At 39.0% G+C, this 23,920-nt stretch overlaps 1 protein-coding gene across 3 annotated transcripts; it reads right to left on the bottom strand.

Annotated features, from left to right (window-relative positions):
• Positions 1–17,899: 17,899 nt before the first annotated feature.
• lg04h4orf33 (linkage group 04 C4orf33 homolog) lies at positions 17,900–23,903 on the bottom strand. Of its 3 annotated transcripts, XM_046047613.1 has the most exons (7): positions 23,584–23,886; positions 23,348–23,478; positions 23,071–23,264; positions 21,855–21,915; positions 21,709–21,760; positions 21,426–21,625; positions 17,900–18,674 (listed from the first exon to the last, which is right to left on the bottom strand). In XM_046047613.1, exons 2-7 carry the CDS (start codon positions 23,410–23,412, stop codon positions 18,578–18,580), a joined length of 669 nt encoding a protein of 222 aa, XP_045903569.1. In that variant the 5' UTR covers positions 23,413–23,478; positions 23,584–23,886; the 3' UTR covers positions 17,900–18,577. The 3 variants fall into 3 exon arrangements, with proteins under 3 accessions (XP_045903569.1, XP_045903571.1, XP_045903570.1); XM_046047615.1 differs by lacking the exon at positions 23,348–23,478 and having other exon boundaries at positions 23,071–23,269; positions 23,769–23,903; XM_046047614.1 differs by lacking the exon at positions 23,348–23,478 and having other exon boundaries at positions 23,584–23,884.
• Positions 23,904–23,920: the final 17 nt, after the last annotated feature.

The raw sequence follows: 23,920 nt of genomic DNA, 5'->3' as shown, positions 1-23,920 counted from the left end.
CAACATTCTGACAGAGAAAGAAAACCATCATTGTTGTATTCTACTGGGACTGGAATCACCAAGACGACACCAAGAGCCAACCAATAGCAGAAGTCCAGCTGATGTCAAACTTAAGTAACACACACACTCTACTCTTTACTGGAATTATTATTATTGAATTATTTTGAATAACTAATATTGGCATTATTATCACATTGTTTATTGATTTTTCAATTTTTCAGTTACCAACATGTAGACCTAACTACTTGATATTACTTGATATTAACACTGATTCACAGTTCTGTGATCAGCATCAGAATTGGGATTGACTACAGAAAACAAGAGGGTTATGCACATGCTACCATAGATTGGCAAATCCAAAGAACATGAGCTTTTTGGCTCAGTTCAAGTTCAGTTCAATTATTTAGTGTCCCGCAGGAAACCGTATGTATCCCCTTATTAAAAAATAATCACACCAATATATACTTTATGTTACCTTTTTATTCCCAAACTTTTGTTGCTCTGTTCATGTGTGTACATCATAATTGCAGAATAATCACATTGTAATTTTCAGACTGGGATCCTCAAAGCCACAAACTTCAAACTATCCTAAAAACCGTTATTTTCAAAACATCATATTGCATTTAGTTTTTCTTTTTCTTTACTTCACAAAGGCAGCTTTTGCACTCAAAATGTGATTTGTTTTTGGTATGGTTGGTGGATTCAAGGCTAAAGTAAAAGCCTGAGGTGAATCTGACGCTGTAAAAGGTTTTTTTGTTCACAGTAGTCCATTGTGTAAATGCTGGAATAAAGTCTTGATTCCTCCAATTCAGTATTAATATGCGTTTGGGGTGAAACAATTCCTTTACCAGCCAGCCAAAACACATTGAATTATCTCCTCTTACAAGTGAGAGTTTATATAATATTCCCACAGGTTGGTACAGTTGAATTTATGGACTAAGAGGAACTGTGTTCCTCTGTGTTCCGCTCCTCTTTTCTTCTGTCCTCTTCCACAAGCGGAGTCTGTTCATCTGGAGGAAGATGAAAGGATGACTTTTGCTCATTGATATAAATAAATGGAGAGAGAGAGAGGGATGAGGCGAGGCCGTGTAGGAGGGAAGATATCCTTGGGGCAAAAGAAGGAGTAGGAGAGAGGGATGAGGCGACCACAGGGAGGAGAGGAGGTGGAGGGCGAGGGCGAGAGGGAGGTGGAGAGTGGAAATATGCATAGAGAGGAGAGAGAAGAAAGGAAGGAAAAGAGAGGAGCAGAGGGAGACAACAGGGAGGAGGAAGAAGGCAAAGAGGTGGACAGACAGAGGTAAGAGGAGAAAAGAGTGATAGTGAGAATGCACAATGAGAAAAAAGAAAACACTCACTTTATGAAAATGAGATTTTCCACCACACATGATTACAACTATCATCAAAGGGCGCAAGTAATTGAGAGTGCATACTGGATGTGCAGACACATGCGCGTGTGTGTTCAAATGTGCACATTGTACCCAGGTACTTGCATATACATTGGCATGCATATCTGTGAGCGTGCTTGATTTGTCCGTTAGCATTTCTTGGTTTTTATGAGCTCATCTGTCTACTTTATCTACAAGCCTGCATGCTTTTATGTGTGTACGGTTGCTTACACTATATGTATGGGTGTGTGCACAGACTCTTAATCTCCCCCACCTGTGCTTGTTGAAGTACATTTATATGAAGCACCAGTTAACCTTTCTTTCCTGTCTAAAGCCATGGCGTAGTACATTTTATTAACTGTGGCAGGTGATATATTACCAGACTTCCCACAGTAAGATTACATTACCCCTCTGCTTTCTCCCCTTATTCTTCTTTCCCTCCACTCCACCTCATTTCTCCTCTACTACTTCTACTGCCTCTGCCCTCCTTCTCCTGCCTTCTTGTCCTTCTTTCTCCCCCTCCCCCTTCTCCACTACAATATATGCCTTCTTCTACCCTAGGCAATTCCATCTGGCTGCCAGTGATCGCTGTGTCACCATGGTCTCCAAGATACATGAAGGACTTTAATAATAGCAGCTTCCAAAATAGGGAAGGGAGCACTTAGTTGAGGGGCTGGTAAGATAGATGTGTGGGTAACATAATAATGCAGTAAGGAAAAGAGAATTGGAAAGATGTATAGGAATGGTGAGATGCACTCACTGTTGCAATTGCACTGCTTAAATATGATGCTCAGTGTTCAGCAACATTATTACCTCAACAAGGGTAGTTTGAGTGATGAGATCTTAGACACCCACTGATGTATCAAGATGTATGAAGGGATAGATGATGGCTTAGTGGAATGGATGGACAGGCGAACAGATGGGTAAAAAAAAGAAATGATGATGGATGATCATTTGTCGTAACTGCCATCGCATGTCTACAGTGGCGGTTATGGCCCTCACTTAAACAACAAAGAGAGCTGCAGCCCATAAACATGGCTGATACTTTCTCAAGGCCAGAAATGTAATATTTACTTGAAAATGAAGGTATTAATCATTTCAAGTAAATAATGAAGGTTGCAACATTGACGCCATGCCTTAGTTTCAGTGTATTATTTTTGATGGCCTTGAGAAAGGGTTTCTGAAAGTCTTTCTTTTATCACATCTTACTCAATTGCATTTCATTATGGATTTCTGGCTACTGTCAATTGAGAAATTGGTGTCTCTTCTTTTTCTATGGTGAGTCTAAAAGACGCCTTCCATTTAATTAAAGGCGCTGTCTTGGCAAAATGTCATTTAATTTAGAGCCCAATAGTCGAAGGTACTTGACATTTCATTCAAAATCATTTAATTTTGTTTTGCCCTAACAAAACAGTGGCAAGTGACGTATCTGTTGCACCAATATCATTTTCAGTTGGCATGAGAGTCGTACTGTAGTGACTGACATTTTTCACAGTGTTAAATCAAAGTGTACAACAACCTGTACAGAATCAGAATCAGAATCAGAAGGAGCTTTATTGCCAAGTAGTGTTTTACACATACGAGGAATTTGCTGTGATGATAATGTGCTACATGTGGACAAACATACAGTCGACATAAATAAATACAGAAATATATAAAAATGGAATAGAAGGTGTGTGATAATTTCCACAATGCCAAATGTATTGGAATCACTGAACAAGATGATTCAGAGGTCTGAAACCAGATTGTCTCATTTATGTTTAACACTAGAACCACCAGCATTCCAATGTGCCCTAGAACCGCCGGGAGGGTCAGTAATCAAGACCATGTAATTTCTTGAAGCAGTTGATTTTACAGTTGCTTGCGATTTCAGTACAGATCAGAAAGGTGAAATACATTTTCAAAATCAATAGACTGCAGGTTAAAACAAACAAACAACTAAATAATTAATAATAATACATTTACATAAATAAATTATTGTAGAAGAAGAATATTAAATAAAAGACTGGGGACTGGGAATAAAGAAACGGAGCTCTCTCTCTCTCTCTCTCTCTCTCTCTCTCTCTCTTACACACACACACACAGTCCATTCTCACTTGATCGATTTAGTTTGCTTTATTGGAATGAGTGTAACAAAGACAATATTGCCAAAGTGTCAAGTGATAATGTGATTTGAAGAAAAATTACAAATCACAAAATCAGGAAAATAGCATAAAAAACAAAACACCCTTGCTGAACCCTTGCTCTGTGCGTGGTTAGTAAGTGAGTGTGTGTGTGTGTGTGTGTGTGTGTGTGTCTGTGTCTGTGTGTCTGTGTATCAGTACCTGGACAGTGGACAGTCCAGGTGCTTGTGTATTGAGGTCATTCATCAGAGCCTTCATCGCACAGTAAGTGTGAGTATCAGTATTTCAATCAGGAGAGACCTTCATCCTTCTTCAGCTCTGGCTCCTGTTTCCAAATCCAAAATCCAATGGCAGCCTGCTTATCAAAAGACTACTAAACAATGGGCATTGCAAGGCAACGAGTAAAAATGACCTCTCTGCAGTTCATGGTGAATAAATAAAAGCCCATGCTGCTGTTTGGTGGTATATTTTTCTTATTGCAATGGATAAATGGATAAACGCCATTTTATAGCTTAAAGTGATATATCAGGGATGTGTTACTTTTTTTTAAAAGCGGCCACTGTGGACAAAATGTGAATTACCACAATGGCACATTGCAATTCCCTTCATTTGCTAAGTGTCTCTTGAGTCAGTTGCTTTAAAGACATCATCATTAGGCGACCTGACTGAGAGCAATTGGAATGGGACCACAAGAAGGAAACCACAAATATATCTCTCTGTGAGGCAGGTTCTTACTTATTGTCTCACTTTTCTGATCAAGCGTTAGAACTTAGTATAACAGTAGCAAAAGTTAGAATAAAGTCATGAAGTCAGCAAAGGGACTTCTTAATGATGTTACACAGCTATTTTAAGTTTGCTAACATTAGCCACCATGAGACCAGTCATACCAGACCAAGTAAGTACACCTGAGTATATCAGATTGAGCAAGGTTGTGTTTTTTGTTGTGTTGGTTTACTTTTTTCATGCCGTCACGTAGATAAACAGATTTGCATCAACATGAAGAGCAGAAAATGGCATTGTAAGGCCACTGAAACTATAGCGTAATTAATAGCTGGCAAGTTGCTTGCCCTGTCTAACTGTTGGGAGGGGCATACCTATCACACTAATCTGACAGACAGGTTTTGGATGGGATTTGGTCCACTGAGAGTCGGCCGCTCACCAGTCCAGTCCGTCACCTTCATAGAGTCTGACACCAGACTGCTTTCCTCTAATTCAAACTTCACATCCAATCACTTTTCATTTTCTCATAAATCCTTTTAGATCCCCCCCCCACCACCACCACCACCACCACCACCACCACCACTCCTATTAGGTGATTGTGTTTTAATTTGGAGCAGCGAATGAGCTAGTAGCTGTCGCTGACACGTTACCCATGTAAAGCTGCAAACACGCAGAACAGCTGTGACACTTTATCCTCATTCATTCATTCACTCACACACACACTCACTTACTTACTTACTGAGACACTGGTGCACAAACACTTGCTAACTAAATTAAATGCACCTACTTTTGGAATTGAGATTAGTCATGCTACCCAAGTCTGACTCTACGCAGAAACACTGACAGATAGAACACGGAGCAGATGAGTGAAGCTGCCTTCTACTGTTTCTGTGCTGTTAGGTTTCAAAGTTAGACGTGTGCCAACAGTGATCACATATTCACAAGGTGGCTCAGAGTGAGACGAAAAGGACAGGGAAGAAAAAGCAGACAGAATTTTTTTTTGCTTCTGAGGGAAGACACAGAGCTTTAGTTAATTGCGGTTGCAGGAGATGGCAGAGCATTATCAGTGCCTGCTTGACATCAGCGTTGACTGGCAGCTAGAATCCTTATCAGCAAGATAAAAAGTGAGAAGAGGATGCATAAATGGGAAGAAGAAGAGAGAGAGAGGAAGAGAGAGGGGGAGAGAGAGAGAGATGATAGAAAAGAAATATAAGGGGAATAGGGGAATAGGGGACAAAAGAAAAAAGATGGAGAAGGAGAAAATAAAATAAAATAATATAAAATAATATAAAAGATATTGTAATTTTCTCTTATCTGTGAAAGTGGAAATGTTTTATCTCCTTCACTCATCACCATGGTGTTTCTGATCATCAGAGCAATTTGACTGGTTGCCGGCCTGCAAACATCAGCAATAATTAAAACATTTTTATTTTTATAAAACCTCTCTGTTGGCCTCTTTTCTGTCCATTTAGTTCCCTCTTGCAAACCTCCTCTCTTCTGCACATTCCCAGTAGAATCCCAGTTTTGACTCTTTTATATCCTATTCCACTCTTTCTCTTCAGGCTTTCCCTCTATTTCTCCCCCCAGCGCAATTTCTTTGTCATAGATAAGTTTTGTGTTGCTTTCATCTGTTTACGATTTTGTTCCCTTTTCTGTGCTGTTTATGCTTTTTCCTCTTTCCCCTTTCAACTCTCTTACTTATATGATTCTGAACCACCTCTTTGTATATCCTCTCTCCCTTTGCTGCTTGTACTACTCCTATCACATTCTGATCACATCTTTATATCAAAGATGCCAACCCTCCAGGAAGCACCACTTTCATGTGATGAAACTTGCTTATAATCCCTTCAAAGCTGTAAAGCCAAAGCTGAATATTAACGCTCCATGTTATTGACCTTCTACTTACACAACGCTTCTTTGTGAGTTTTCTGACTCGGAAAGTACTTACTGTTCCTAGTGTAGCAGCTACAAGCTGCAGAGCAACAAGAACTAAAATTAACATTTCCACGTGAGGTTAACAGTGGAAGTTGTTACAGCGAGAAAGGACCCAATGTCAACATGATGAAAGTGCAGCATGTTCAGTATATTTATTAAATTGCATTGTATACTGGCCTTCTCTTGACTGCCTCAGTGACCCAGTTTAAACTTAATTTCCAGTGACTCTGCTGCTCATGACATTCAAGAGCCTTTGTTTGAAGCAGAAGTCTTGTTTTAAAATTCACTGTCCCATTTTCCTGAAATATTCAGGGATTGCACTGCAACATTATCCTATGTCCATTTTGTAGATGTTTGGAAGAGAAAGAAGAGAAAGCGCTGTCTTATGTCTGCTCAGGAGACTAGAAGCCATCAGTGTGTCCATCATGTCACCACCATGCAAAAATCTGTGTAAAAAAATAGTATTGTAAAAAAAATGGGTGATCACTTTCCCTCCACATCACTCAACTCCTTGCTGGCTAACATCATATTTAGTGTTATCACTATCACATTATCCCCCTGATACAGTAGAGGAGTACATTGCAGAGGATCTCGGCCCGAGGTTCATCATTTGTCTTCTGCATTCATGCAGCTCTAGGGCCTTGCAATCGTCACAAAGCAGCACCAAGGCCCGGTTTGTGAAATATTAGGTCCTAGAAGCCTGGTGATGTCACTGGTGAGCCCCCAGAGCTGGTGAACTAATTGCTGACATGCTAGCCAGGCAGAAACATGACAGCACCAGTCAGTTGATTCCCATGTGTTTCCAGTCTTTGGGTTAAGTTAAGGCACTTAAGGACTTATGGCAGCTTCATATATACTGTACAAACATGCAGAGTGGTATTAATCTTTTCACCTATCAAGAAAAGTGAATAAGCATATTTCTCCAAAAGAACTGATTATGTTTTTTTTGTTTATATTGCACCTATGTGGGCAAGGTCTCGAAGGCAGACTTAACAGGTTCGTACTGATGAAGATGGGAGAAGAAAAAAAACGAAAAGGCAGAAAGAGAAAGTTACCTAATTGGCAGAGTTTGGACTTTCAGACACACACACACACACACACACACACACACACATACACAATATTATAACTTTCTTAATGCTGAGATCCCTTCTAACAGCACAGATTCTAAAAATAAAGTGTAGTCTGTGATTGTTGGCTTGTTTATTTGTTGCGCTAGTGTAATGAATACTAATTTGAATCAAGCTTATAGAATTATCTTGACATCAAGATTTGTCATGTTTTGCATGTCAAAGATTTGTTTAATTATACAGAGTGATTTATAGTTATTTATCATTATAGTACTTAGACAGTATAACACATAGACGCAACCAATCCACCTACAAAGGAAAACCACATACAGTCATTTTCCTTGGAGATTGATTAAAGGCATTCTGGTGAATGTAAGACACCGTTAAGTGAAGAAGACAAGACTGGCTGAGGGAAAGCGGGTAGACCACGGAAGCTTAACAAGGAAAACACTGAACATCACATCACACTTTCCTGCAGCCTAATAGCTATACATTTTTGAGCCTTTCACTTTTACTTTGCATTGTACCGAGTCCTGCCCACCTCATTTTATTTTACAATTCTCTCTCTTCAATAAACTACTCTCACAGGATATCAATTTTCTGCCATGATGCAGCTCAAAGTTAAGCAACACATATGATAAAATGTTATCTTATTACCCTGGTATGTTACTATGGAAGACAGTTGTTTCTCTTCAGAATTGCAGACTCTTTAGGGCATCAGAGGAACATATGGTAATTTTTAAAATTAATGATGGTAACGGTATTTTCCAGTAATAAGGAGCAATTAGGACATCTTAGTAAAATTGTCACTTAGAAATACACTCTGTTGCGTTGATTGATCTGCTTAATGACAGTGGTAGAATTAATTGAGTCAGTGGAGATAAATGGCTGTGCACTGATCATCCAGTGACTTTCAAGCCATTGATTTGTCCCTTATCTTAGCTAATAAGATGCTGTTAGTAGAGGACAGAGTGGCAGTGGTTATTCAAACCTAAGCCACTTAGTGTTACCTGTTCCTTTGGCTCCAGCTGATTAAACTAATAAATGCTTAATTATCAAACACAATTAAAATTAGGATAGTTTGTTAATAGAAGCATTCATGATTATTTCATTATAAGTTTTGAATAATTCTGCTTAGTGACAAAATCCTATACAGTATGTATGAAAGGGTTAAGAATAAGCCTTTTTCATGGAATGCATTTTGAAATGTCAAAACAGGAAAAGTACTAAATACTACAACTAATAATAATAATAATAATAATACATAGTTTATTTCTGTTTACCATTTCTATAATTGCTTCTGTATTAATGTATATTGTCTGCTATGTAGCAGAAGGGAGTTACAAAATTCAGTTTCATTATATAAACTGTTATATTGTGACAATAAATGTACTTACCTACCTACCTACCTACATAAATAAATAAAAATTATAGCTGAATTCCATTTAGCTGCATCAGTTTCAGAGTCCTGGTATTGGACATGCTGGCTCACTGTCATACTGTTGTGACACCTAAATAGAATTGAGTCATTGCTAATGTTATTAGTAACCACCTGTCTTTTTCATGTTAATCAAGTCTTGTATGTTAATCAAATATATGTTTTATTATTCCCGTTTTCCCGAAACTGTGAATGCAGCGGTCAAACTTAAAAATGAACTATTCCCACAAAAAGCTTACTGACGAGTTTATATGTGTAGAATAAGATTATAATAAGATTTTGTAATTTCTATCTTTTCTTTTTGTTTTTTTAAAGATTTTTTGGGGGGAATTTTGCCTTTGTTTGCATTTGAGAGGCAGGACAGTGGATAGTGATAGGAAATGGAAAGAGAAATAGGGAGCAACACGCAGCAAAGGGCCGCAGGCTGTGCTCAAACCTGGGCTGCTGCAGTAAGGACATGGGGCGGGTTCTGTACCAAGTGAACTAACCACGCTCCCTAATTTCTATCTTTTAATTTTGCTCTATTTCAGTTCTTGCATTTAATTCATGTTTAACTGTGCCTGTTAACACTGTTGTAGATGTTGATGTCATCACGCAGTGTGATGCATGGGGGAAATCAAACCTGGAACTGCATTACTAGTGACAAATAAATACTGGGAATCAAATCTTACAAGTTTGACAATATAACTGATCAGGTGTTGGCTCTTAATACTTTTGTTTGTTTGTTTGTTTGTTTGTTTCCATTTTTACAATGTAACAGATAAATCCAACATATATTGACTGAATTCCTGTATCATGTTTTGTAGGTGTCAGGAAACTAAATCTCAACTTTTAGTCTATGCATGGTACTTTCTAAGAATAAGGGCACAAGTAGAAAAGATAAACTTTTCTGAGGAAAGTGTTCTCGTAGCTGAACATTTCAACATTAAATAGTTGTAAGTTCTAAGTACAGTAAGTGAAAGAAGTTGAAATGGCAGCTGAAAGAGAGAAAGCTTTGGTTTAAGTATAAGCACTTATAAAGTTGAAATGTTAATCTAAGTGTAAGTGTTAAGAGAAGCTGAATTATGATTTGAGTTAAGTGAAAGTGTTGAAAGGAGATGAACACAAGTCAATCTTAAAATAAGGCACACTCAAAACCAACATTGCGCTTAATACTTTATATTATTTTTCTTTATAAATACCAGCTTTGATCTTTCAAAGCAGAATAAATTATCTTTTCATCTGGGTTGATTTTCTGTTCATGTACGTATACTGTAATCTTCACATAGATCTAACTTCTAGTTAAATTAAATCCTATAACCTGTAAAGCCACAACAGTCTACATTCTGTATTCAGGGACATTCTTAAATCACACACGTCACCTCTTTCCTGCATGGTCTGCTCCCTTTAAAAAGTGAGGTGCAGGTGCTGAATTGATGGAAAGCAGTGGAAGACATTTCAGCCTTTCATCTGTTCATAATGCAGCATAGACAGCCATGACACCTAACCCAGATAAATACTATAATTATCACTTCTGCTTCTCACAGCTCACCCGTCTGCTGATCATCCGTCATATCCATCATGCCTACACAAACACAGGAATGTACACACACACACACACACACACACACACACACACACACACACACACACACACACACACACCATTTTGATGTGTCAAATCTATCTGTATCATCACAGCAAGTCAAAGTGAGATTTAGTGCAGCGCCCTGGCGGGGTAACTGCACTGTGCGCGAGTCCATATTAAATTGTCTACTGAAGTGGGCCAGATTGTGTTAGGCCTGTCTATTCATTCATTTCGCTAACGCCCTTTCTGCCTCCATCCATTTCATGAGCTGAAGGAGACTGGAGAGAAGAGTACAGGGCCCATGAGAAGGACAGAAGGGAAGAGGAGAAATGAATGAAGGGGGAGTGAGAAAGGAAAATATTTTAAATGGAAAAGGAGATATAGGAGAGGAATCACAAGCATGGACAAAGTGGAAGAGATGCATGCGTAGGCTTTGACATCTAATGATGTAATTATTTATTTTTTGGGTCACTATGCGATCATTGTTACTTCAGCATTTGTCAGGGGTTTAAATAAGCAAGCCTGTAGCTCCTTGTGTAAGAGCAATACGAACAAAACAAGACCTAATGGAATGAAACGGCATGCCATGTACAGTACATAGCAGCAGCTATACTAACAAGGCTCTATGGTAATGAGCTTGAGGGGAGGAAAACACACATGCATGAGTGGACCCACACACACACACACACACACACACACACACACACACACACACCACCTCAATGTGCTGAGACACTATCAGCGTGCTCTCATTTTGCCATTACCACTTTCAAGTATTTGTTGCTATGGGAACAGTGTGATTTATTTCCCAATTAAGAGTTAGTGAACTTGCTCACTTACAACCAGTAATATTAAGCTGCACATAAATTACCTTCAAGCGTAATGCGTCTTATTTGCTATTAAAAAACAAAGGAATATCACCATCCCGTATCTCCCAAACAAGCAAACTTTCGTATCAAGAGTTTGCTTCTTTGTGAGTTTGTTGTACAAGAACAAATATTTTCTAATAATTGTGTGCCACATCTACTTGGAAATTGATGTGCTTACTAAAAAGGATGAAATTCAGCGGGCTTCACATCCAATAACGACCTTTTTCATCCATCTAGCTTAAAATGAAGATAAACAATACACAAATGGATGAGAGAGTCGGCAGGCAGGTGGGAATGTAATGGAATCAATTAGGCAAACACTTGTGATTTATATTCTGTGTTGATAACAAAGAAAGCTTAATTTACTTTCTTTCCCCCCTCTTACTGATATCATTTGTTTCTAATGTTTATGCACCGATAACATATGTATCCCATTCCCTCTTCTGACATATAAATGGAGCTGCAGTGCCTGTCTTTATATTTCTGTGTGGACGCACTTGGTGTATGAACACTGTGTATGTGAGCATATAAAGCAGAAGTAATTGTTAATTATTAACTCTGACTATAAAATGTTAATGCATATATTAGCACTGATTCATAAACATTAAGCCAATTTCTGCTTGTATTTGGTTGGAGTAAATTATTAAGGAGTCAGATCAATCTCAATATTAGTGAATGCACACAAAATGATTTAAAATGCATATTGAGATTTATACATAGATGATTCTTTCCACAACAATATTTAACACACATACAAATATTTATTGTTGTATATAAATATAAATCAAATCTACAAATAAAACATTAAGGTTTACAAATGTATTCATGATACATGCACAAATATTTCTTGTTTTAAATAAATGTAATTTAAATCCATATATGTATGTAAGTATTTGCAATTTTCTTCTAAAATAAATTTGGATGTTGTTATAAACTGCAGAACCTGTAATGACACACTGCATTTCATTGGTGAACTTTCGACTGGGAATTATCTGTGGCCAATTATATTGCTCCTTCCACCTCAACTAATCAAGTAAGTCTAGATTTGAAGGTGTCATTTCATGCAATCACACAACGTTACTACCTGCACGTCAACCTCAACATGGAGTCTGATACCTGCTCTCCAGTAAATAATTTATATGTACACAATATTCTCTTCCGTTGCGTTACTTCTGCACGGCACAGACCCAGAATAATGCACATGTATATATCGTTGTTCTTCTATTCCATATTTATGTATTTATACATTTACATTTACAAGGAGGGCAAGACACAAAAGGTCATTGCTAAAGAGGCTGGCTGTTCACAGAGCTCTGTGTCCAAGCACATTAATAGAGAGGCGAAGGGAAGGAAAAGATGTGGTAGAAAAAAGTGTACAAGCAATAGGGATAACCGCACCCTGGAGAGGATTGTGAAACAAAACCCATTCAAAAATGTGGGGGAGATTCACAAAGAGTGGACTGCAGCTGGAGTCAGTGCTTCAAGGACCACCACGCACAGACGTATGCAAGACATGGGTTTCAGCTGCGCATTCCTTGTGTCAAGCCACTCTTGAACAAGACACAGCGTCAGAAGCGTCTCGCCTGGGCTAAAGACAAAAAAGGACTGGACTGCTGCTGAGTGGTCCAAAGTTATGTTCTCTGATGAAAATAAATTTTGCATTTCCTTTGGAAATCAAGGTCCCAGAGTCTGGAGGAAGAGAGGAGAGGCACAGAATCCACGTTGCTTGAAGTCCATTGTAAAGTTTCCACAGTCAGTGATGGTTTGGGGTGCCATGTCATCTGCTGGTGTTGGTCCACTGTGTTGTCTGAGGTCCAAGGTCAACGTAGCCGTCTACCAGGAAGTTTTAGAGCACTTCATGCTTCCTGCTGCTGACTTTATGGAGATGCAGATTTCATTTTCCAACAGGACTTGGCACCTGCACACAGTGCCAAAGCTACCAGTACCTGGTTTAAGGACCATGGGATCACTGTTCTTAATTGGCCAGCAAACTCGCCTGACCTTAACCCTATAGAAAATCTATGGGGTTTTGTGAAGAGGAAGATGCGATACGCCAGACCCAACAATGCAGAAGAGCTGAAGGCCACTATCAGAGCAACCTGGGCTCTCATAACACCTGAGCAGTGCCACAGACTGATCGACTCTATGCTACGCTGCATTGCTGCAGTAATTCAGGCAAAAGGATCCCCAACTAAGTGTTGAGTGCTGTACATGCTCATACTTTTCATGTTCATACTTTTCAGTTGGCCAATATTTCGAAAAATCCTTTTTTGTATTGGTCTTAAGTAATATTCTAATTTTCAGAGATACTGAATTTGGGATTTTCATTAGTTGTCAGTTTTAATCATCACAATTAAATGAAATAAACATTTGAAATATATCAGTCTTTGTGTAATGAATTAATATAATATCCAAGTTTCACTTTTTGAATGGAATTACTGAAATAAATCAACTTTTTGATGATATTCATATTATATGATCAACACCTGTATATACTGTAGAATTTTTTGTTTGGATGTTGAACTTTATATGAAAAGGAAAACTGGATATATTTTTCAACTTCAGGAAAAAGACATTCTTATATGTTTTGAAAGAAACGAGAAGGAAAAAGACAGTTGGTATTATTTTTAGATAAAATCCACATCCACAAGAAAAAATGGACTGACTCCAAACCACACTTTGGACACTTTCTCCAAGAACTGCATCAATATAGCACCACAATTAAAAACATTAAGAACAAGAAGGCAATCAAGACTAACTGTGTGTTTGACAAATTTCTTTTGGACAGATGATATATTATTTTCAATCCACATTACCCCTTTTTTAAATTTATTTTGCTATGTCCTTTCTTTGTTATTATTTATGTATTTTCTCTTCTTATACAGCTACCCCTGATTGTTTTGTGTTTATAATTTCAATAAATATCTGAAAAAAAATAAAAAATTAACAGAAGGAGGAAGGCCTACTTGATACTAAAACCCAGAATGCAATTCGCCATCCAAGCGAAAATCCCTCATTTTCTTCTTGTGGATTCTTGTAGCATCCCGATTTGACACAAAACAGCCAACCAGGGTAACTTTGAACTGCTGGGGTCCAAGCAGTCTGTAAATGCAGGTTTGTAAATAAATGTAACAACATCCAAATACATATATTTATGAATTCATATAACATTTAAAACAATAAATATTTGTATGTGCATCAGAAATATATTTGTGAACCTTTTTTTTGTGGATTTGTTTTACATTTATGTACAACATAACATATTTATATGTGCACTGAAAAATATGTTTGTGGACATCATATAAACCCCGAAACAAATTTGTGAATCCTTCTGTGTGCATTCATTAATATTGACACTGATCTGACTCCATAGCTTATACTTGTGTTTGTATGTGTGCTCCTGCATGCGATTTGTCTTTGTCATGTTGACATAAAAGGTTTGTATATCCATCGATGTGTGGATGTGAGAAAAGAAAAGACCCTTGCCAGCCTGATTTAGCAATGGTTGTCTAACATTCTTCTGTGGTGAAACCCCTCTGTCCCTATTTCTTTTCTGTTCTCGTCATTCCTACTCTCTCTCTCTCTTTTCTCAAACTCACTGCAGTGTTATTGAGGAGTAGAACTCGTCTGGCCCTCATTAATGTCCCTGGCATTCGCTTGGCTCTCTTACAGCTTCATCTCACATTCTACCCATGCCATCCTCGTATGCACAACACTAGCAGGCTTCAACTGCAATTAGTACCTGTGTTATCATGCATTCTCACACACGCACGCACGCACACACACACACACACACACACACACACGCACACGCGCGCACGCACGCACATGCACGCACACACACACTCACATACAGCACAAGCATTTAGATCCATTTTTTGTGCCCAGCACCTCTCTTCCTGTCCTTCACACCTGCAGCCCTCTAAATAATGATGGACTTGTTGGACAATAATTAGACAGTGTTAATAAGCATTCAGTTTGTCCAGGAGCACTGGGATGCCATGTTTCCTTCCATTAGGGCTTTATTATAAATCTTTTCACTTTATTTTTTTTAACCTTAATGAAGGACTGACACAACACAGCTGTATTGTTATTGTCATATTTCATGACTGGTTTAGCCTTGGTCATTGAGGAAAATGTGTTAAGGTTGCCATAGTTTAGGCCTAAATGGCACTTGGATGGTGATCAGGTAAGATAAAGTCCCACATGAACACTGATCAAAGTTTGCTTTTGTTTGTGTGATGTGGTTTATTGGAAGCCAGCCATACTAGGATTGTGTACTGCATAGTGTTGATAAGTTATATCGCTTTGTAGAATCTGATACTGTTAGCCTGCAAAGCCTGCGAATTGTCCCAGTATCTTATTAGCTCCACTATGAATCATTCATTTGGGTCTCTATCACAGAACCCCTAAAACTAGGCAAAGTCATTACCGTTTTCACTTTTTCAATCTCTCGCTCTTTTCATGTTCTGAGATCACTCCTTTATCCCTCGCGTTCTATTTTTCATCACAACTTTATCCTTATTCATACCCTCAAACACTTTTTAAACTTGAAGAAATGAGACCCACGTCTTTTGGAGAGAAAAAAAAAAAGGAACTAGGTCTGGGGTGATCACCAGAAAGTTTTCTGACACGCAGAATCACCCTTAAGCTGGTGTTGAATGTTTTAGAGCAGGCTGGTCTGTTTTTCTGAGGGGGATAAGACGGCTCTTGTGTCTGCTTGTCTGCCGGGGCTTTGGCAGTAGAGGAGAGGTTGCTACCTGTTCTGCTCTCCCCTCTCATCTCTTCACACTAATTAAAGAGAACTGGGTTTAAATCTTAGTGGGGACACACACCGTCTGCCTGCGCACAGGGGGTGTGCATAGTCATATGTATTCATCAAAATGTTTTATGAAGATCTTGTTTTTGTCTAAATGTGTGCAAAAACATATTTTTAAGTCAACATTTTATTAGACATGCTGGTGTAATATAATGTGCCAACTCCTTGTGCGTGTGTGTGCATGTGAATAGTGTGCAGTGCGGTGGCAAGGCACTGCAGGCAATGATAAGGAGGGGGCTTAAGCAGTGGGCTCTCTAGGCCTAATCACTGCACGCATTTCAAAGGCGAGAACGCCAATTAAAACTGATAGGGCTCAATATGGGCTTTGGGGCTGCCACAGCGAAGAGCAACACATCCAACATGAAAATCAATCAGCCCCCCGTCTCCTGGTCAGGAGAAGCGCTTTGCCAGCCAGTGATCCGAGAGGAGCCTCTGATAAATACATAGGCTCTACAAAGGGCTGTAGCAGGGGCAAGGGGGAAAGACTCGTGGGGTCAGGGAGAGGAGACAGAGATTTGTGAGTCCCCTGTCATCGTGTGTGTGCCGCTGTGCGTTGGGGATCAGAGGGTCTGTGATCTCAACTCCGAAAAGTAGGTGGAAAAGTAAGTGAGTGGGACTTTGATATATATATATATATATATATGAGGGGGGATGAACTGCAGAGTGTCAGGATAAGTCAATTCAGTATTCCAAGCAGCTTTCAACCACGTTTACTGATTTTTTTTTGTCATTAAAAATCCACATCATCCAATCATTTGACATAATGAGTGCACGTATATTCCATATCTGTCAAGTTAAAGGAATAGTTTGACATACTGGGAAATATGTTTGATCGCTTTCTTACCGAGATGAAAGATTGACAACCACTCTCGTTTCTGTGCGCTAACTGTAGCTGGTTAGCTAGCTCATGCACAAAGACTAGAGCAGGGGTCAACAGTTGGCCTGACTACATCTAAAGACAACAAAACCTACCTCATGTGCTGGACTATTTCTTGGCCAGACGAAGTCCCTTTGTTTGTTTGTTATGATAGAGAGGCAAAGTCCCTCCCCTTCCACTGTCCCCCATGGGACCTTATTTTGGAAAAAACATGTAGGCCTATGGTAATCAAGTCGTTTGAATTGTACCATGAATTACATGATATATTATGTTTGTCAATTTAAAAGTCCATTTTGCAAGTCAAGAAGGTATAGAAATTTGTCATAGAACCATTTAGTTTTGAGTCAAACCGCTCAGTTAACTACATCTCTTGTCTCGCACAATTGCACGAACACCAACACCAACACCCTTGTAATGTTAACGCCTGGTCCTTTCATCAGCCTAGGAGCGAAAAAACGAGCAAGACAAGTGGCTACTGTGAGAAAGTCATGACGCCCATAATGCAACATTTGGAAGTGTAGTCTTTCTAATTACCTATTTTCAGTCTTACACTTGCATGAAAAATTATTTTCTAAATTGACAAACATCATATAACTAATTCATGGCACAATTCAAACAGGATCAATGAATTATTGATCATTTACCGTTAACTACCATATATATTGCTTCCAAAATAAGGCCCCATGGTGATCTATTGGTGGGGGGGGACTCCCCTCTCTATTGGACACAACCAGGCTAGCTGTTTCCCACTGATTCCAGTCTTTATGCTATGCTGGGCTTAGCGAAGCGGCTGCCGACTCTAGCTACATAGTTAGTGTACAGAAGAGTGATAAATATAATATGATAATGTGTGCCAGGGGCCATTTTTCTGTATACTTCTGAGAGTTTAAGTATATTTTGCTGATAATACTTTTGTACGTCTACTTAAATGTACGTTTGAATGATGGACTTTTACATGTAATGGAGTATTTTTACATTGTTGTCTCTAATTACACAGTTGCGTTGTTTTACTTAAGTAAAGGATCTGAGTGCTTCTTCCACCGCAGCCTTCTCATCTAACTCTTGGCAAGAACACCAATAAGCATATTTCTCAAAATGATGAACCATTATTTTAATAGATGGACATGGCACTGAAACATAATCACATATTATTACAATTTAGAAGATGCCTGTTAACCAAACTGACAATACACTTCACCAACAATATGCAATCATATTAAAACACATTTAATTGTAAAATAAAATAAAAGAAATATTGCAAAAGGAGATAATACAGTACAGCCTCAATTCATGAGCTCAAGCATGTTTTTCTAAAGAACAGATTTATCACTTATGTGGTGTAAGTGTCTCTTAACAGTCAGGGCAAAGAATCACAAGAATCTGCTGTGGTTTATGTCAGTGAAGTGAAACGCACAGGCTACACAGGCGCTGAGTGTCAAAGTGAGCATTCCTTGGCACCATCCACAGTATAACTGCTGTAGGTCACACTCTGCCGAGGCAAATTAAGGTGAAGTCCAATACCTTGTAATGCGTGTGTGCCTGTATGCTTGTACAATTGTGTGTAACGGCTAATACCCTCTGACAAGCTGATAATATATTTCTTGTCATATCGTTTGACATCATCAGCTAATAAAGATTGATTGCCCTTTGTTCCCTGTCAATGAGTGTTAGTACTATTGCCCCGCCGCTGTGGTGTGTGTGCATGCGTGTGTCTGTGTGTGCGAGAGAGCGAGAGAGAGAGCGAGAGAGAGAGCAAGAGAGCGAGAGAGAGCACTCAGGCCTTTCCCCTCCACAGATCAGACTCTGGCTGGACCCAATCTTCTCCCATGATGCTTTGCAGGCGGAAATTTTGGAAATACTCCAGGCGGTGGCTATGAGACAAAAAGAGATAATATAGGATGTGCAAAACTGTCACAGATACTCTCGCACACATGCATACACAAATAGGGCAACTAATAATTATTTTCATCATCAATCAATCTGCTGATTATTATTCATGATTAATTGTTTAGACTATAAAATTCTGAAAGATGCTCATCACAATTTCCGAGAGCCCAAAGCGACATCTTCAAATTACTTCTTTTGTCTAATCAACTGGCCAAAATCCAAAGATCTCATTTAGGACAAAGGACAAAGAAAATCCTTACATTTAAGAATATGGAACCAGCAAATGTTTGACAATTTTACTTGAAAAATTTGTGAAACAGTTAATCATTTATTAAAATACTAATCAATTAATCGATTGAGGGGCACTCCACAAATTTCACACATGAAGATCCGTTTACTATTCACGCAAAGTACAACTCAGCCTGTAAATAACTGTTGTAAAATGTCCTCTGTGGCTCTGGAGGAAGGACTAACATCTGAGAAAATAACCCTGCTGATGTCTTAAAAACAATCCTCATGATGTCAGTAGGGTTATCTTGGCTGGGGACTTTAAATTTGCAACTGAAGCCTTTTGTTACAAACTGGGGCGTGGAGAATCCAAGATTTAGGCATTTACCAGTAAGGGGAAATCTAACAAAAGATGCCATGGAGTTGCATTATGGAAAATGTAGATGTGACGCCCTGTGGGGTCAGGAGGGGATGTGGCCTATCTCTCTCTTCCTTGTAGAGGAAGAGCTGACTGTGGTAACTCTGGGCACCTGCGCTAATTACCCTGTAGGCTATTTGTAACTCTGGCTGCTAATCAAGTCTCTTATTTGTCGTTTCCTCTCTCCTCGATTGAACCGGACGTTGTTCGGCTCCGACGTCTTGCAGGCCGTCCCAAAGCTCTTATTTGCGCTCCGAGAAGCGAGGACTGAGGAGCGATCTCTGAGGAGCTATGAGCGAGGATACACCAGTGCATCCATCCTTCGTCTTTTACTGACCGACACGCCCCCTTATTGGGTAGCCGTTATTGTTTGGACGCTGCAGCTGATCTGCCTGATCAGATACATCATGACAGACAACATTAAACTCAAGTGTATCGCTGCAAAGTCTTATGTTTGAGTTGTTTTATGATTCACTGTCTTCTTAAAATATGTGTTCATTGCAGGTCTGAACAACAAAAGCCCCACACACAACTTTATTTATTTATTAGAAAGATCTTTTTTTCTCTCTCTCCCTTCAACTTTTATTATGGAGAGAATTAAAGACAGAGAGAGTCCGCGAGTCTGTCAGCAAGAAACACGTTTTACATAATTTATCGTCATTTCTATTCAGTCAGATGTGAGGCTGGTCATTCCTGTGTTTAGTCCAAATAGACGAAGATAAAACATAGGCTACACGCAAGGAGTCGGACAAGTCACTAAACTGCACCAAAGTATCTAATGAAGCGAACAAAGCATCTGAAAGCAACCGGCGGCTCCGCGAGTAAAATCAGCTGATGAAAGTATGCGCTGAAAAAATAAATAAAATAAAAAATCGTTGGATTGATAGGCCTATAATGGAACACAGTGATGATCGGTGAGGAATGATGTGACTTGCAAATAAAATGTATGCAGTAGTGTTAAAGGATATCAGAACAGGAAAGAAACGGAAAGCCAAAAAACTGAGCGTCAACTTTGATACAAGTTACAATTAAATTTCATCGAAAAAATCCCTGAATTTCCTGACACCATGATCATATTCTGGGTTATTCAATAACGAAATTACAATCAGAATCAATAAATATAAATACTGATAATATTAGCATAGTGCCAGTAGAAATTATCCTGTGCCTCTGAGCAGGATATAGGCTACAGTAACCTATAATTTTTCATTATTTCATTGTTAAACAGGTAACAGAGAATCCAGCTGCTCTGCACTGATAACTGTGAGACTTTATTAGTACCAACACAGTGCACATGTGTGCAGACACAAACTCCACCAAAAGTCTCTACAGCTGTTAGAGCCCAGTGACAGCTGATCCAGCTGCCGCCATCATCAGAAATGGACATCACTTTGAGTCACGCCTCAAAGGAAAGGACATTTCATTTCTCTAAAAACATATTTCCTCGTTCCTTCTCTCCTGGGTTGGAAAAGACGCAAGTGAGGGAAACATGGATGCAATTAAGAGACTTGAGAAGCACCCTCTGTCTTCTCATTCTGCTGAGGTCGCTGCTGGGCTGAGGACGGACGAACCTCTCTGCTAACTTGTTACCATCTGTTTCCCTCCACAGGTTCCACCTTCGCCTTGGTTTCTGGACATGTTGTTTTAGTTGATAGTTATTATTTCTTGCACATTACAACACCCTCACCCACATTTTCCATGCATCCATAATCCTGACCTGACTGAAACCACTGATGTACATACCCATATTTGTTCACCTTTACTTTGGCACCAGCTAGTTAATTTTGGTTTAATAAACACATTTTGTTAAACTTCTACCATGGTGTGTCTCCCTTTTGTTGTGGCCTTTTGAGCCAGGTCATAACAGTAAGATACAGTGTTCTTGGAGCTTGACCCAAAATAGGGACTGAAAGTCAGGATATCTCGACCTCTGCTGCTTTGATTTTGACTGCTCTTCTATCCCTCACAAGTCCCCAGACATCATGAAAGTGCAATACTAAATTGCTTGAATACCCATTCAAAACAAAATGTTGTTTTAGTATAAATAATGTCTGTGTACATGACCTCAAACAACTGTCCGGATACTCACAAATTGGGTTTTTGTCCTTCCACTATCTCCTCCTTTGGGATGGGATAGAGAGCCTCATATGTACGCTCCTCCCCTGAGCCATGGATGGCGTAGGAGTTCATCCTGTTGATATTGGGAGGAAAGTATGACCAGGGGAGGAGAGCCTCACCCATCCACCTGTCCCCTGTGATTGTGGCATTAAACACCATGGGCAGTTGTTGCTGGAGAAAGAATTTCAAGACAATATTTAAACACCTAACAAGTACTGCTGCCCACTTCAATAACACCCTAGATCTATGCCTACCTGGAATGCTTGGCCGACTCCTGACAGCAATAATATCAGATGCTGTCCATGTCTGAAATGAAAATATGAATTGTATTTTTGTTTGTATAAAGACTGGCTATAAACATATGGACATGGATGCTACAACAGCTTAAGTCTGTACTTACGGACAAAGCTCCACTTCTAGGTAATTTTCTTTAGTACTATCAAGGAAGAAGGACTCCACGACTGAGAAGAAGATGAAGAAGAAAAACAATTGAATCCAGACCTTTGTTCCTGCATTAATAAACGGTTTAAATTATGCTACTGGCCTCATTCACACCAATTTCAGAGAAAAATGACAATCGTTAAATAATTTGAGTTGTTTGTTTGAAGTTACACTTTAACAATATTATGTAAAAATTGTAGATATATAAACTTTGAAGTAAGATATGAAGACCAGCACTCCCGCTTACCTAACAGGATGCTCATTATCTAGCTAGATTATAATGGGGTTGGTTTCCAGTCTAATAAGTAACATTAATGAGGCCAAATATGTGGGGCTCATTAACCGGAAATCGAACCTACTTAAGGTCAATTAGAAAGGATTGTTATTACTCAACCTCATTGCAGGGTTTAATTGCTGTGTCACCATAATAATGATAATGCAATTACTATTATGGCATCATAAACAGAGTTAGTCCCTAGTCTCTACAACCTCATTGAACTTTGAATTTTTATTCCTCAGCGTTTAGAGTGGTCTAAAATGGCATCATACAGACTAAATCATGACTGGAATAACAATGTTATAATAGGCAAAACTACTGGGGGGATGGGAATCATAAACACAACACCTGTTCAATACAGTGCAGTTTATTACAACAAAAGTTCAGTTATGGAGTGTGCCACTGGAATAAATACATACCTTTTAATTGGTGAATTATAATCAGTCAAAGGAAAAGGTCAACATTAATGAGCTTTAGATGTGCTGGTAGGTGGATTTTAGGTTAGGTTAACTAAGCTAACCGTCTACTGGCTATAGCTTCATATTGATAAACTGATATGAAAATCTTCACATCTAAGTCTCGACAAGAAAGCCAATGAGCACATTTCCTAAAATGCTAAAGCATTCCTTTAATTAGCAATACATAAAAAAGTTCCAAAGTAATTAATTACATTTACATTTAAATAACACTATTTTGTTTAAAAATGTTGTGACTTCATATGAGATTCCATTTACTCATTAATTTTGTCTTCTTTAAGATCACACTTCATTTGTAGCCATTCATCATGGATTTATCAGTAAATGCCTAAAAGCTCTTGGAACAAATATATTGCATGTCTACAAAAACATTTAGTGCAGTGCCGTAAAGCATAGCCTGAGCTCCCTGCACTTTTACCCACCTTCATAATCCCAGAGACCAGGGAAGGCCTGACTGGGGGGCCCTGCAGGAGCTGCTGGGTCATTGAAGAAGGGACCAAACACCTCTATCTTCAGCCCTCCTAGCCCAGGAGAGAAAACGATCCTGATTGGGTCATGATTCACAGGAGAGCTGTCCCAGGTGTCCTGGATCAAAAACTGCATTTGCGTAGGAGGACTGGAATAAAAAAATCAATCAAAATTAGAATATGCTGTGATGTGTTCATAGTGACACGGTCCAGCAACACATTGCAAACTTACAGAGATTCACAGCACAGCAGAATGTGAATCAGTATCATACATTGTAGTCCACAAGCTACCTCCATGATGTCAAAGCTCCAAAGACTCAGTGGCTAAAATACTGTCAACTGTGCTCCAGCTCTTTAAGCAGTCTGTTATCAAATGAGGTTAAGGCAGTTCTGTTACTCAGTAACTTATCAAGATAGCAAAACTGACTTCCTGATATGGAAAACTTGGATCTATCAAATCAAACTTACTTGCTGTCCAGATTGTGGTTTCAGATTAGACTTGACTTGTATTCTCAACAAAATGGAAAACAAATGCTTATTAACAGAAATTCTGCAACGTTAGCATAACCAAACACGAATTTTGTCAGCAAATCATATGACTGGTTGACAGAGAGCTAACTTATCCATCAAATGTTATAAACCAATACGTTTACGACGAACTCGTCGGGGTGAAAACTCTCTTTCCACTTGCAAAACTGGCATTAAAAACATTGGCTTTCTTGAAATGACATATCCTTCCAAATATACGGTATCCGACCCCGGAGCTTCCTGACACAGGGCGGAACCTTTTAGGACTTACTCTGTT

This window comes from Micropterus dolomieu, linkage group LG04 (genome assembly GCF_021292245.1).
Source record: "Micropterus dolomieu isolate WLL.071019.BEF.003 ecotype Adirondacks linkage group LG04, ASM2129224v1, whole genome shotgun sequence".
Classification (NCBI taxonomy): domain Eukaryota; kingdom Metazoa; phylum Chordata; class Actinopteri; order Centrarchiformes; family Centrarchidae; genus Micropterus; species Micropterus dolomieu.
Note: the sequence above shows the minus strand (reverse complement) of the source record. Positions and strands in the feature narration are given on the sequence as shown.